The 13,838-nt window shown below is 54.2% G+C and overlaps 1 protein-coding gene across 12 annotated transcripts in view; it reads right to left on the bottom strand.

Annotated features, from left to right (window-relative positions):
• The window catches only part of GRAMD1B (GRAM domain containing 1B), a 251,804-nt gene that overhangs the window by 15,200 nt on the left and 222,766 nt on the right, over positions 1-13,838 (bottom strand). For all 12 annotated transcript variants that reach the window (XM_067039203.1, XM_067039204.1, XM_067039199.1 and 9 more), the window contains 9 exons: positions 13,659-13,762; positions 12,821-12,916; positions 11,355-11,435; positions 7,413-7,528; positions 5,441-5,597; positions 4,167-4,356; positions 2,405-2,548; positions 1,303-1,421; positions 891-1,033 (listed from right to left, as the gene is read on the bottom strand). In XM_067039203.1, coding sequence (XP_066895304.1) covers positions 891-1,033; positions 1,303-1,421; positions 2,405-2,548; positions 4,167-4,356; positions 5,441-5,597; positions 7,413-7,528; positions 11,355-11,435; positions 12,821-12,916; positions 13,659-13,762 — 1,150 coding nt within the window. The remainder of the gene's footprint in view (positions 1-890; positions 1,034-1,302; positions 1,422-2,404; positions 2,549-4,166; positions 4,357-5,440; positions 5,598-7,412; positions 7,529-11,354; positions 11,436-12,820; positions 12,917-13,658; positions 13,763-13,838) is intronic.

The following is a 13,838-nucleotide window of genomic DNA, read 5'->3' as shown; positions in this document are numbered from 1 at the left end:
TCCCGATTCCCCAGAGACCTCTCGCAGCCTTTCGCCAAACTCCTATTTTATTTGAACGTGAGTGAATTTCTGCTCCGTATAACCAGAAGAACTGGGTCTAAGGTACAGGTACACGATCAGTTATTTTCTAATGGTTGTGTGTGTCCTGGCTTTTCAGTCAGACTACAAGCTTCGTAGAATGTTAGGGTCTAAATTTCTTCCTTCCTTGAAGGCACGTCACAGTGCCCAGGACAGGACTCGACCCAGACACAGCATCTAACTAATCATTCGGTCAACCTTTTCTGACTCTGCTGTGTGCAGGCCCCATGCTGGGTGCTGGGAATACAGTGGTGTGTGGACTGGGACTCCTGCTGGCCAGGATGGCCGGAGCTGCCACCATCAGGGAGACACATGCGCGGGAACTCGCAATAGGCCCAGCACCCAGCAGGGTGGGAAGGGCAGAGATTTGCTTTTCTAAGACCTGGGTTCCAGCACTTCTGACTCTTGGAAAAGTTCCTTAACTTGTATGACCCTCAGCTTTCTTATCTGAAAAGTGAGGATAAACCCACCTCCTTGGGTTATTCTAAAGAATCCAGTTCTTGGAGGTGAAGTACCTACACAGTATTTTATAAACTGCAGACAACCACTAAAAAGCAGTGGTTGTACAAGTTTTACTAAAGAGACACACAGAGGCGTAAAGGGAACACGTGGTGGAGAGAAGCATGAGCCGTCAGGACGGGCAGGGGTGGGGTCTCAGAGGCTCCGGAGAGAAGACAGAACCAAGGCTGAGGCAGCAGCCGGTACACCCAGCCTCCCCCTCCTCCCCAGGAGCCCATCCACGCTTCCTGCTGCAAGCTCCCCCAGGTGCACAAGGAACTTGCTCCGCACCCGCTCGGCCGTAGAGACAGCACCTGAGTCGACTCTTGTTCCGGGCCACGCGGGTGAGAGTGTAGCGGTTGATGGTGTAGAAGTAGTCATGATACGGCACGTCGTGCGTGAGGACCTCGGCGTCGACCACGTAGCACTCGCTCTCCTGGCTCGCCTTGTACATGGTCTGCGGGGAGGCAAGGGTCATGGGACGAGGCTGATGAGAAGCAAGACGGGAAAAGCACCTCCTTCCCAATCTCCCCAGCCCACCCCCAGCTTCTGAACGGGGACCCAGAACCACGGGAAATGGCAGCATCTAAGCATGTCAAATGCCGCCGTTTCAGGGCTAAACAACACCGTCACCCAGACACTCCTTCCTGACGTCTCTCCTGAATCCTCCGCGACAGGACGGAGGCTTTTCCAGCCCGTCCTCACTGGCCTCTGCCCGGGGCTCACCTGTGTCTCCCTGACAGTGGCAGTTTTCGGAGCCAGAGGGTTGGTAAGGGTGATGGTGTAAAGGATCACTCGGCTCTGGTTTCCATTGTCTTCCTTCTTCCACGGATGGAAGATGATATCTGAGGGGAGAGAGGAGCCATGGGATGAGGGAGGGAGAGAGGCGTGCCATCCCCACATCTGAACGTCCCCTCCAGTGACCTTCTCTTGCCTGTGCTGACTGCCAACTGGCCCCCCAAAGGAAGCCAACGGGAGCCTGAGGGCCGGGGGAGGAGGGTGAGAGGAGGGGGTGTCAAAGCAGAAAGAAGCTCATTGTAGCACGGCCGAAATCCTACACAGGGCCCCAGAACGCTGATTGTTCTGGGGCTCGGGCAGGAGGTCCTGGGGCCACCTACGGGGGAGCTGGCAACACTGGAGTTACTGTGATGAGGGCCTGGGATCCTTGGGACCAAGTCCTCTGCTCTGAGGCACGACCTCCCCGTGCCCTCGGCTCGCCCCTCCTCCTGGCAGAGGGCTTCGCCGATGCCCAAGGGCTCTTCCACAGACTCGGACCCTGAGCAGCCCTGCTGGTCCCTGCGGTGCGGCCGAGCAGGGCCAAGGAGCACACAGCTGCCAAGCATCAACTCTGAGAGCCTGAGGTCTGAATCCCAGCTGGGCCCCTTCCTATTAGCTGCATGACCTTGGGCGTCTAAAATAATGGTCTGAGTTTCAGCGTCCTCACTGGTACCGTGGAGATCACAATCCTAGCACACAGGGCAGACCGGAGGACTGAATGAGACAGTGTAATGTGCCTGGTGGACAGCAGGTGCCGACAGGACGTGGTGGCTGCTACTCTCTACTAGGCGGTGAGCCCTGGCGGATCCTGTTCGCCGCCGAGCCTTTGGGGCCCGGCACCGAGGGTCTGGGCACCGTGGGCGAGCGTACAGCCGCGGTGGCGCGGGGAGTAGCCGGCAGGGCCCCGAGGAGCTCTGGCACCGCGTGAGGCCACAGAAGGGGCGCGCCGGGCCATCGGGCGGCCTGGAAAAGGAGGGCGCTTGGGAGGAGAGGAAAGGAGAGTGGACAGAGAGGGAAGGGGTGGGAGGCACCAGCCCCGGGAGGGACGGACCTGAGAAGCGTCGCTGCTCCATGAAGCCCCGCTGGAAGGGCGAGTCGGTGAACAGGAGGTCGTAGAGCTTGTCCACGCTGAAGTTGAAGACTTCATTCACGTACTGCCGGCCGCTCAGGTCCTCGTAGAAGGCCTGGACCTCCCCTGCAGAGAGGATGAGGAGGGAGACAGGGAAGGTGAGGGACACCCCAGGGGCACCCCCCAGAGCACTTATGTCTCCGTGGCTAATGTGGGAACGGCCACCAAGCCTCAAACGAGGCCGTGGAGTAGGGCAGCGGGGCCCTGGCCTCCGCCGTTCGTGGCTTTGCGTCAGTCGGCCTCCTTCCTCAGCGGGCATGCACGCTACGGACTCTAGCTTTACAAAGAGTTTGGGAATGTGCTATTTGCCTTTACACTCTCAAGCCTTCCTAACTAAAGTGATCTTAGACCAAAGTTTAAATAAATGACTACTTCCTGGGCTTGCCAGAACCCAGAGGATCAGTTATCAAGTGTCTGTAAGTTAAACCATAACTGACAGCAAATGTCATTACAACCCATGGCACTGGTGTGTCCAGGGACGCTGATGAATCTGTTTTTACAAAAGCTTCTGAGGCCGGTCTGGTCTGCAGGGCCGCGATCTCTGCACAAGGTCTGCTCTCCTTCCATGAGGCAGCCTATGTCCCCTTCAAAAAATTTCATTTTCTACAGGAGAGAGCTTCTGAGAACTCAACTGAGTTGCTCGAACCCCAGCATTCCTCTTGAGCCCTCGGCACCCCCACAGGCCCTAATTACTGCTCTCAAGAAGAACGCTGCCATTTCTGGCATCCCTGTGACCCTGAGGAGGCCAGAGAGGAATTCACGAGCACCCTGGAGGGTCCGTACCCATGACTGTGCAGGATCAGGACTGCGGAGCACAGCTCGGGGGACACTCAACTCTCAGTTCACATGACGGCACCCCGGTTCTTAGGCGGTGCCCACCCGCGCAGTCCTTTGCACTGACCCTGCACCCTAGACAGCAGTGAGAAAACCCCTACCGGTGACTCACAGGAGGCCGTCCACAGGTGGGTAAGTGAGCGCTGTCTGCACGGCCTCGCCAGTCAGAACCCACCACCAACTCAAAGGAGGTGAGCCATCAGCCATACCCGGGAGCCCTGAGGATCTGGCCCCTCGCCCCGGAATGTCAGAGGCAGCGTGTTCCCGAGGGAGGGCTAGACGGCAGCCCTACGCAGGAGGGAAGTAAGAAGCTACCCACTTAGAAAGTATGAGAGAGAAGGGCAGTCTCCTCAGTCTGTCGGACCAGGCGACGGTCTAGGTCCGAGATCCCCATGCGGGAGCCACCAAAGCAAGCGTCTATTAAAATGTGTGTCCAGGGCCAGCGGACCGGCGCTTTGCTTGGGGCGTATATGCGCAGACACGGTGAGGGGCAGAGCTGCAGGGCATGCCGGTGCCAACAGGGGGCACATGGAGTGACGGGCTAAATGGCAGGCAACCTGACACAACACTCTAAAGCAATCGTACTCCAAGAAAGATGTTCAAAAAATAACTGAAAAAAAAAAAAAAGAGACAAAGACAAATATGAAACGACAAGGATACTACGGTGAGTGCCTGAAAAAAGGGATGTTTGCTAATAACAAGTGCACCTTTTTTAAAAGAGCTGTTTTACCCACCCACCCTTCCGCCAGGAACCCCGACTGACTCCAGTCTCCACATGGGAACATCCGTTAAGCCTTCAAAATGCTTGGAGACAGGAAGTGCCATTCTGCCCCCGCTGTCAGACGCCCACCTTCATCGTGGGTGTCGGAAGAGTCACTGAGCTCGGTGGGGATGTCCTCGTTGTCGTTGAAGTCTAGCGAAGGGGAGTTCACGGGCGCGATGATCTCAATCTTCTCCCCGATGATGCTGTCGATGGCGAGCTCCTTCTCCAGGGACCCGTCGCCCTCCAGCACCTCCTCCTCCAGGGGCAGGCCGTCAAACTGGGGTGGGGACGGAGCGGTCAGCCTGGTCTACTCTCCAAGAGGAAGTCAGAGAGCTGGCCGCGGGGGCCCGCACGTTCAGAGCGCAGCTGCTCAGGGGCTGGGCTGCGGGGGTCAGGGGTCTCCCCCGGCTCTGCCGGGGAGGACAGGACACAGCACAGGGCCCTGCCCTTCTCCTGACACCAAGCCCCACACATGGGCAGAGCCAGCTCCGTAGTCCGGCTCCTCTCCTGGGGCCAGGCCTCCACCGTCCTGTAACAACGCGGGCCTGCCTCCAACTAGTGCCCTGTTTTCTGAGAGGCTCCAAAGGCTTCCTAAGCACTTTTTGATTCATTCTCCCATTAGCCCTGGGAGGGAATGGGTACAACTCTTTACATTTTAAAGTCAACCTCAGAGACAGAAAATGGAGACTAGGCATCAGATGGACGATGCTTTCATTCTAAGGCCAAGTGGTCTGACCCCTAAGCCACTGGAATACAAGGCTCCCGTTTCTGGGAACCCTTTCTTCTACCTGCCAGCTCACGCCCAGACACTTCCCTCACCAAGCTTCTATCCCCTCTATAACCAAGTCCCAGAGGACAGAGTCCTTCTTACACATTTCTGTCTCTTCTGCAAAGTCTAGCACAGCAGGAAAATAAACTGGAGTGTCGACGCTAGGAGCTCCATCACGATTTATGGAATGAATGAACAGATAGCAGTTCTGCAGCCCTCTCTTCACGTGCAACTTTGACTTTAGATCGAGGCAGTGGAAAAAAAAAAAAGACCTGGAAGAGCTCTCCACCAGCGGGCTGATCATCACAGCAGCCCACCAAGAGCAAAGCTCACACAGTGGACTTGAAATGGTTCTCGTCTGCTCCGAAGCCAAACAAAACCTGGTACCCGAAGCACCAAGAACCCAGTTCGGGATTCTACGCTCATCTGAATGGAGAGAGCCCTCTGCCCTAGGATGCCTCCCTGCGTAAACCGGCCACGGTGTAACCAACCTCCCCTCTACCTGCTCCCCAGGCTGGGGTCCCGTGGAGTTAACACGGCTGGGAAACACTGCCACTGGGTTGGGTGGAAGCCAAGGGCTCCCTGCCCGTACCGAGACGGGCGCTTCGCTGCTCCCCGTGGACGTCAGTGTGCTGTTCGTGATGGACTTCTTGGGCAGCTGTGGACTGGCATCCGGCTTGGTCTCTATGCTGCTTTTGGATGAGCTGTCATTCACTTCATTCTCCTCTACAGGGATCTCCTCACAGTAGCTGAAAAGAGACAACGTGAACCCACGTTAGCCTCAGTGGCCAAGACGGCAGACTCACAAGAAACTCACACCCATCGACCCATCCAAAACTATGGGCTTTCCTGCCTCTTTGCTGTGTTCATGACCTTCCTCAAACCTCTCGCTGCCCCCGAACTGCTCTCCTAAGACCTCCTTCCCACCTGACACCCCCTCCCCGTGGTAAAATTCTGTCCCCAAACTCACCTCTTCTAGGCACCCTCCTTAGACTTATCCCTACCTAAATACGAAAACTGTTTGTCCTACACTTTTCTTTTTCCATTGGCTTCCCGTCCCACCCCGACCGGACCATGTGAATCAAACATCCGGGCTCCGAGCATACATCTGATTTCCCACAGTGACCGGGACCGGACTCTGGGCATGAGGGCCCTTCGGGGGTACTGCCCAGATTCTGGATCATAACTAGCAAACTTCTCTGCATTGCACACCTGAGGAAAAACCCCCCTTGAGATAAAGGCAGGTGCCCTTCTGCGGACACTTCAGGGATGACATCGGAGCCTCCCCCAAGGGAGAAATCACCATCACCGTCGTCATCGGCATCTAACTTATACTTTACACGTTACCTCATCTGGATGCATAACAACTCTGAGTAAATCATTCCAGGCGTTTTAGAGATAATCAAGTAGATATTCACAGAGGCTAAGTGATCACTACTACTAAGTGTCAGAAGTGGTACCTGAGCCCTGGGCTACGCACCGCACGTTGGACGCCTTGCTATCTACGCCTCCTGCCTCTCACACGACCACCAAGCCTCTGCCTTCCAACCTCAAGCACATTGTATCACTCTGCAGTCCCATCTGTCTTAGCCTGTCAACAGCACGTGGTACCGCGATAGCCCCTTCTCCCCACAACACCCTTCCCTGGGCTTCCAGGATACGAGAACTCTCCTAGCGCTCCTCCTACCTCACTGAATGTTCTTTTGTGATTTCTTTTGCTGCCTCTTTCTCTCGTTGAGTGTTCCCAGGCCCAGTCCCTGAGCTCCTTCTCATGTTAATTCAGTCCCCTGGTGGTCTCAGCCACTAGTAACCCCCAAGGTTACGTCCCTGGCCCAGGCCTCCCGGTGAACTCCACACTCATACACGCACATGCTTATGTGACATCTCCACGTGGCTAACAAGTCATCTCAAACTCAACTTGCCTAAAATCAAGCTCCTCATCTTCCCCCACCTCTGCTCTGCTTATAGTATTGTCCATCTCAGTTCAGAACAACTCTATCCTTCCTGCCGGTAAATCCTTAAAGCCGCCTTCGGATCCTTTCTGACCCGTCAGCAAATCCTTCAAAATATGTCTGCTTCTATCTTCCAAATATATTCAGAAACTAAGCACTTACTGCTGGTTTCTACTGCTACCTTCCTGGTCCAAACCACCATCACCTCTCATCTAAATGATCTAAATTATTCAGCAGCCTCTTAGCCAGTCTGCCCTGGCTCCCCTTCACTCTATCTTCCACCCAGGAGCCAGAGCGATGTTAAAACGTTATGTCAGAGCTCGTCAATTATCTATTCAAAGCCTTCCCTGGCTTCTCACCCCTCTCTGAGGAAAAGCCAATCATCACGCTGACCCAGCGGCCCCCGCAGAGCCCAGCCCGACCCTCCCCCAGCTCCCCGCTTCCCACCTGCCCTCTGCTCGCTGGCCCAGCCGCCGCTTCCGCTCCCTCTGCCTGGGAGGGGCCTCCCGGGGCCTCCGTCCCTCCGCCAGGGCCTTACTTAGACGCCGCTCCCCAGCCGCCCTCACCCCTCCGGAAGGGCTTCCCGGGCGGCCCGCCCTCCGCCTCGCTCACCCCATCGTGTTGACGTCGTCATCAGGGGGTACGTAGTCCTCGTCGTCGCTGGTCAGGCCCAGCTCATTCCCGTAGCACTGGTGAACGAAGTGCCAGAGCTCCTTGGGGCACAGGGGCTGCAGGGGACAGCACACAGGCTCTGACCCTCCCTTCCTCAGGACCCCACTCTCCACAGAGGCACTGAGTTGAGCCGGACTCCCTCAGGGGTAGGAGAAGCCAAACTCCACCCGCCTGGGCTGGACTAAGTAGAGGGCAGCGCCTCCGCAACAACCCCACCCCCTGCTCTTCCCTCCTCTCTGATCTCAGCAAGACGCCCATCTTCCCCCTAAGAACATGGCTTCTAGCAAGGCCAGGAGCTTGGCCTGTTCCCTCAATTCAGGTGTGCACGGTGGGACCCACAGGCCCTTAAGGATGGCAGCCGCCCGCCTCTGGCTCCTGCGGGTGAGGGCCGGCGTTCAGCGGCACAAACCAAAGCTCCTCTGGGGCCAACGTGGTCACCGAGCTTCTGACTTGGACTCAGAACGAGCAGCGGAGGCCCCTGGGCCAGTCTCGCCCACGCTGCAGAAACCTCCTTATACGAACAGTGGTCACACAGGTCCTGATGGACCGGACCCAAGATGGATCAGGTCCAAGAATGAGGTGTGACCTCAAAGGCGGCCCATTCCACAGTTGGGCAGTTCCTGTGCTTGGAAAGAAGTCTGCACTCTCATAGTTTCAGGGGCCTCAAAGGTCATTGCATCCAGCCCTCTCTTCACTATTTGAACACTTCCTTCTTTATTCTTCATTACAATCAGTCTGCCTACAGTGCTATGTATTAGTTCCATAAACAGTTTTTCTCATTTCACTGGGTCTCTACATGTCCTCCTCTAAAGCACTGTCCTAAGATGTCCTAAGAAAAGTTAGCTCTCATTGAGGTTCAGAGTTTTGGAAAAGAGGCAACAGAATGTCAAAGAATGAAGGTCAAAGGTGGAGACTATGGATGAGTCCTAGGTTGGGAGGAGGGAGAGAAGGTGGGAGGGATAAGTATGTGAAAAAGAGAAGCATTAAGAAAAACACAAGCAGGGACTTCCCGGTGGTGCAGTCGTGAAGAATCCGCCTGCCGATGCAGGGGACACGGGTTCGAGCCCTTGTCCGGGAAGATCCCACATGCCGCGGAGCAACTAAGCCGGTGCGCCACAACTACTGAGCCTGCGCTCTAGAGCCCGCGAGTCACAACTACTGCGCCCGCGTGCCACAACTACTGAAGCCCGCCTGCCTAGAGCCTGTGCTCCGCAACAAAGAGAAGCCGCTGCAGTGAGAAGCCCTCGCACCGCAACGAAGAGTAGCCCCCGCTCGCCACAACCAGAGAAAACACGCGCGCAGCTACGAAGACCCAATGCAGCCAAAAATAAATAAATAAATAAATGTATATTTAAAACAAACTTAAAGAATGTTCGTTCCCACCAACGGTCTGATAAGGAGTTTGAGCTTTCTCTGACCCCGTCCTTTCGAGGGATGGTTTAAGAAGCACGCAGCTGGCAGGATGCCATGAGCCAGGTCTCTGGGTTCCCGGCTCAGGAGAACTGCCTGGAATGGCATAGTCGGGGCTCTCTGTGAGCCGGAGGGTCTGGGGTGGCAGCTCTCTGTGCTGGCCTCCCCACCCCCCACACACACCCCAGTGCCAGAGGGAGGCACCTGCTTCTGTACCTGGACCTCCTCCCTCCTCCCAGCGGCCTGTACGTACACCATCCACCCTGCCCGGGACACATCTGCGTCTCTGCCAATCCACGCCCTCCCCATCTCCACAATTCACCCGGCTCCACGCAGCTTTCCCTGACCGGCCCCACCAGGCTCAGCTTGTCTGACCACAGCCAAGACAAGCACAAAAAGCAGACCCTGCTCATCAGGCAGAATTCTGATGTGATTTTGTGAGAGTTTTTGCGAACCTTATGGATGGCCCTCTGTCTCAGTTAGAAATGACAGTGGTTGTGAGCTGGAAATTCAGACCTGCCAATGGACACTCAAACGCATTTCTCATTTTACCATTATCCATGGCTAATAAAGGTAGACGATCAACTCAGAATAAGTTACCAGGATTTATATGAAGGCTACAGACTTTCAGGTTAGAAGAAACTCTAAATAACAGATCTATTTAATTTTCTTCAGACAGTAATAAGTTTGGGCCAGAGTCAAGGTAGATACACACGTAAATTTAAATACATCCAAGTCATATATATAATTGAAATTACAATATTATATAATTATATTACATAATCGTTCCCCCGGGTCTCCTTCCCTGGCTGGGAGGCTGTTTCTCAACACCCCCGGCATCTGCGTGCTCGGGCTGCACAGCCACGTCTCCATCGGCACCTCCCACAGTGTCCCCTTCATCCAGGTGATCAACCGGTGGCTGTGTTAACTCTCTCTCCCTACTTTCTGTATTTCTTTAAAACTTTAGTTGGCTCACAATGTTGTGTTAATTTCTGCTGTACAGCAAAGTGATTCAGTTATACGTACACATATGTATGTAGATTCAGTTGTATACACATATACATATATATGCTTCTTTTCATATTCTTTTCCATGATGGTTTATCACAGGATATTGAATATAGCTCCCTGGGATCTACAGCAGGACCCTGTTGTTTACCCGTGCTATATACAAGACTTTGCATCTGTTAATCCCGAACTCCCAGTCCTATTTTCCGTATATTTTTTTTTTTTTTTGCGGTACGCGGGCCTCTCACTGCTGTGGCCTCTCCCGTTGCGGAGCACAGGCTCCGGACGCGCAGGCTCAGCGGCCATGGCTCACGGGCCCAGCCGCTCCGCGGCACGTGGGATCTTCCCGGATCGGGGCACGAACCCATGGTCCCCTGCCTCGGCAGGCGGACTCTCAACCACTGCGCCACCAGGGAAGCCCTATCTTCCGTATTTTTTTTTTTTTTTTTTTGCGGTATGCGGGCCTCTCACTGTTGTGGCCTCTCCCGTTGCGGAGCACAGGCTCTGGACACGCAGGCCTAGCGGCCATGGCACACGGGCTTAGTTGCTCCGCGGCATGTGGGATCTTCCCGGACCAGGGCACGAACCCGTGTCTCCTGCATCGGCAGGCGGACTCTCAACCACTGCGCCACCAGGGAAGCCCTCTTCCGTATTTTTGATGCTCTAGCATCTGAGGCCTTGCTGACTGGGGAAGGCCTGCCCCTTGCAGGGTTAGCTAATTCCTAGCGATAGAAGTCACCCTGCCAGGGAGACCACCTTCCCTATGTAAACCGGCCAAGCCAAAGCCCACACACCGAACCACCTTGTTTTTCTAGCTCTTACATGCCAGGCCAATACTCTCTCGCGCTAATTACCCCGGGACAGTCTCTCTGTGGAGACGGTCCCTCTACCCTGAGGCCCAGTGAAACATTCAAACCAGCCGGTCCAGTGGGCTGCTTGGCCAGCTCACCCTGCGCCTCACTCATCCTTTCCCATGAAAACCTGCAATGAAGGCTCTTCCCCTGCTTCCCCCTCGCTCTCTCTGCCTCCTGACTGACCTCAAGCTTCCCCGTGTGGCCCTGCCTGGCATGCGGGGCCTCTGCTTCTCGGGATCGGTGAGTATAAGAACCTCTTCCTTCATGACGGTCATTTCTGTGTCTGGGCGTCTTACCGCACCTGATTAAAACCAACGCCGGTGCGTTTTAAAACAGCGGGAATGCACTGCCCTGTCAACAGGGCCTTGCTCCAGGCGGCAATGAAGCTGTTCACATAAGAGGATGTGCTACCCTCAGCACCTGGGTCACCAGCAGTGGAGGATATGTTACCGCGAGCCTGGAGGACTTCCAGAACCAGGAGCGGCATGGGCTTCTTTGGAGCAGGCCAATGTCACAGTAAGAGCAGTCACGCCAATGGACCCCCACCCAAGGGGAAAGACCATTCTAGGTGGGTGTGCATCCTGAGGCTGAAGGAGCTGGGCAGGACTCACCTTTTCCAGGAGAGCATTCTGCCAGAGCCGGAACATCATCATATACGTCCTATCCCGGGCCCCAAATGAAGTGAAAAAGTGCTGGATTGAAAAAGAAAATGGCAAGAAATGTCTGTTAAGACTTAAAATATAGTGAACGGAGACACGGTGCTCCTTCCTTTAAGAAAGACTCCTGAGAGTCCATCCTCAGATACTGCGGACTCTCAGTCACCCGTGATCACAGCACAGGGGCTGTGTAGTGAACAGGGTCAGCACACCAGGGACCAGGGACCTGGGACCTCTGAGTCCGCACTGTCTCCATGTCCTTCAATGTTCACCCACACTTTCGTCAGTGGTTCTCTTTCTGGTTTGAAGTTTTCACCTCCAAAAATAACTTCCTGCGCCTACGTACACAGACTGGGTGAGTGGTGAGCTGGGAAGCAGCCCAAGGGAAGGAGAAGGCAAACCCACTAACCCACTCACCCTTTGATTCATCAATTCAGCAAATACTTGAATATTAGTGTGTGCACTCTTCTACATGTACACACACTAATAATACACGTGCACACACTCTTCTACGTGTTTTGGGCACAGTAACAAACAAAACAGAAAGCTCTTATGGAGCTTACACATTCGTGGGGACCTTTTATAACGTGTAGGAAGAAAGCGACAAAAAACCAGATTTTACTGAACACGTTCTAGGTGCTTCGCAAATGCTCCTTCATTTAAACCACACAGAAGCTTTGGAAAACGAACATAACTGCTAACACTTAATAAAGAGAAACCGGCTGATGAGGTTAGGTGACCTCTGTAATCACAGAGCTGCTTCGTGCCAGAAACAGAATTCGGAGCAAAGACTATTCGACCCCTAAGTCTCAGGGTTCTTGCCTCTGAAGTGCCTGAGTTCAAGGGCACTGTAGACCTGTGTTCAGTCCACCCCTAGCCCTGAAGCTGTCAGTCTTCAGGCTCTGGTTCAAGGTCAAAGATCACAGTGTTTTCTCCGCTCTAAATTTTATCTACCACGTTTTCCCCATGCTGACGATATGGACAGTCTGTTTCCTATCAGACTCCTCGTCCCTCTTGATGAGCTGTCCTGACAGATGATGACGCAGCTTGCACAGCACTTTGCAATTGAGTGTTTCCAAGTGTGTGAGGTCATCTCAGACTGTGAAATAGGCGTTCCTGGCTCTGTTTTACATTTACAAACTGGGGCTCAGAGAGGTTACATAATGTACCTACAGCCGCGGGACTCTAGTTCGGGTGTTCTGGCTCCAAGTCCAATGTTCTGCCACTTCACCTCGCCCCCTGCTCAGACCCCAAGCACCCTGCCCACCGCGGAGGTGGCTCCCGTAATCTGCTTCACCTTATCATCACCTCTCACCCCAGTCCTACTGGCCTCCATGTTAGTGCAACTGAAGGGTAGAAATCCAGGAGTAGCGGGCCTGGGGTTTGGGGGAACAGAAAGCCCAAGATCAGGCTCTACTTACCTTTTCCGAGTCAGTGCAAACTTGGATGGCATTGGGAATGAGGCGGGCTGTTTTTTCTTTAGTCATGGAGCAGATGTCTTTCAAACGAACGGTCAGCTGGCATCCGCACAGAAACAGAGAATGGATAACAAGCAAGAAGAGGCATATTAATAGAGTCAGGCAAAGAGAGTTCACACGGCACCAGTACAGACAGAGGAAATCAGATCACAGGCTGCATACTTCTAAACCTGGAAGGGACCTCCTTAGAGATCACCTGGTTTGGCCCCTTATTTTAGAGGCTACGCAGCGAGCGTCACCCAAGTTTCTCTGGATTCTTGGTCCAAGGAGCTCGGCTTTCTCATTTCTACACAGCCTGATAAACGTGCAGAGGTCCCATCATGATTTGCCACTTACGGAAACACAGTCTTGGCACTGGATGGGACCTTAGAGTCATCTAGTCTGTCTTTTCTCACTTGACTTTATAAGTGTAGGAAACAAGGCAAATAAAGAATAAAGGACTAGCCTAAAATCACCCAGCTAATTGGCTGCAGAACCCAGAAAGTACAAGCCCGTTCTCTCGAGTTCCAAGGCCAGTGCCCGTTTTACCCTACTCTTTTGCCTCCGTGGTGACTCCTGCCAGATATTTAGCCGCACTTCCCCCAAATCAAATGCTCACCCGAGGAGGAGGGAGGGGAAGGCATGGTAGAGAGATCTATCCTTCAAGATTTGGGCACGTGCTTTTGTGAATTATGCAAAGGCTCGGGCAGAGTATGAAGTCAACCAAAGGACAAAAGTGAGGGCAGCTCTCTCAGCCACAGCCCGGGGGGACAGACCCAGTGAGCACGCCCCAGGTCTCTACCAGAGTTTCCCAGCGGAAGATGTTGCTGTAGAAGCAGATCCAGTTTTCAGAGAGGTAGAGTCGGCCCTGAAGAAGAATGTCTCTTTGGAGTGCACAGGAGTAATCTGTGGTAGAATGAGGGACGGAGCTCAGGGACAGGGAGCATTCTCAGCAAACCAGTACAATCAGGCAAGCCACCCC

The sequence above is a fragment of the Kogia breviceps genome, chromosome 7 (genome assembly GCF_026419965.1).
Source record: "Kogia breviceps isolate mKogBre1 chromosome 7, mKogBre1 haplotype 1, whole genome shotgun sequence".
Taxonomy (NCBI): Eukaryota; Metazoa; Chordata; class Mammalia; order Artiodactyla; family Physeteridae; genus Kogia; species Kogia breviceps.
The sequence above is the reverse complement of the archived record's forward strand: the minus strand, read 5'-3'. Positions and strand labels throughout refer to the sequence as shown.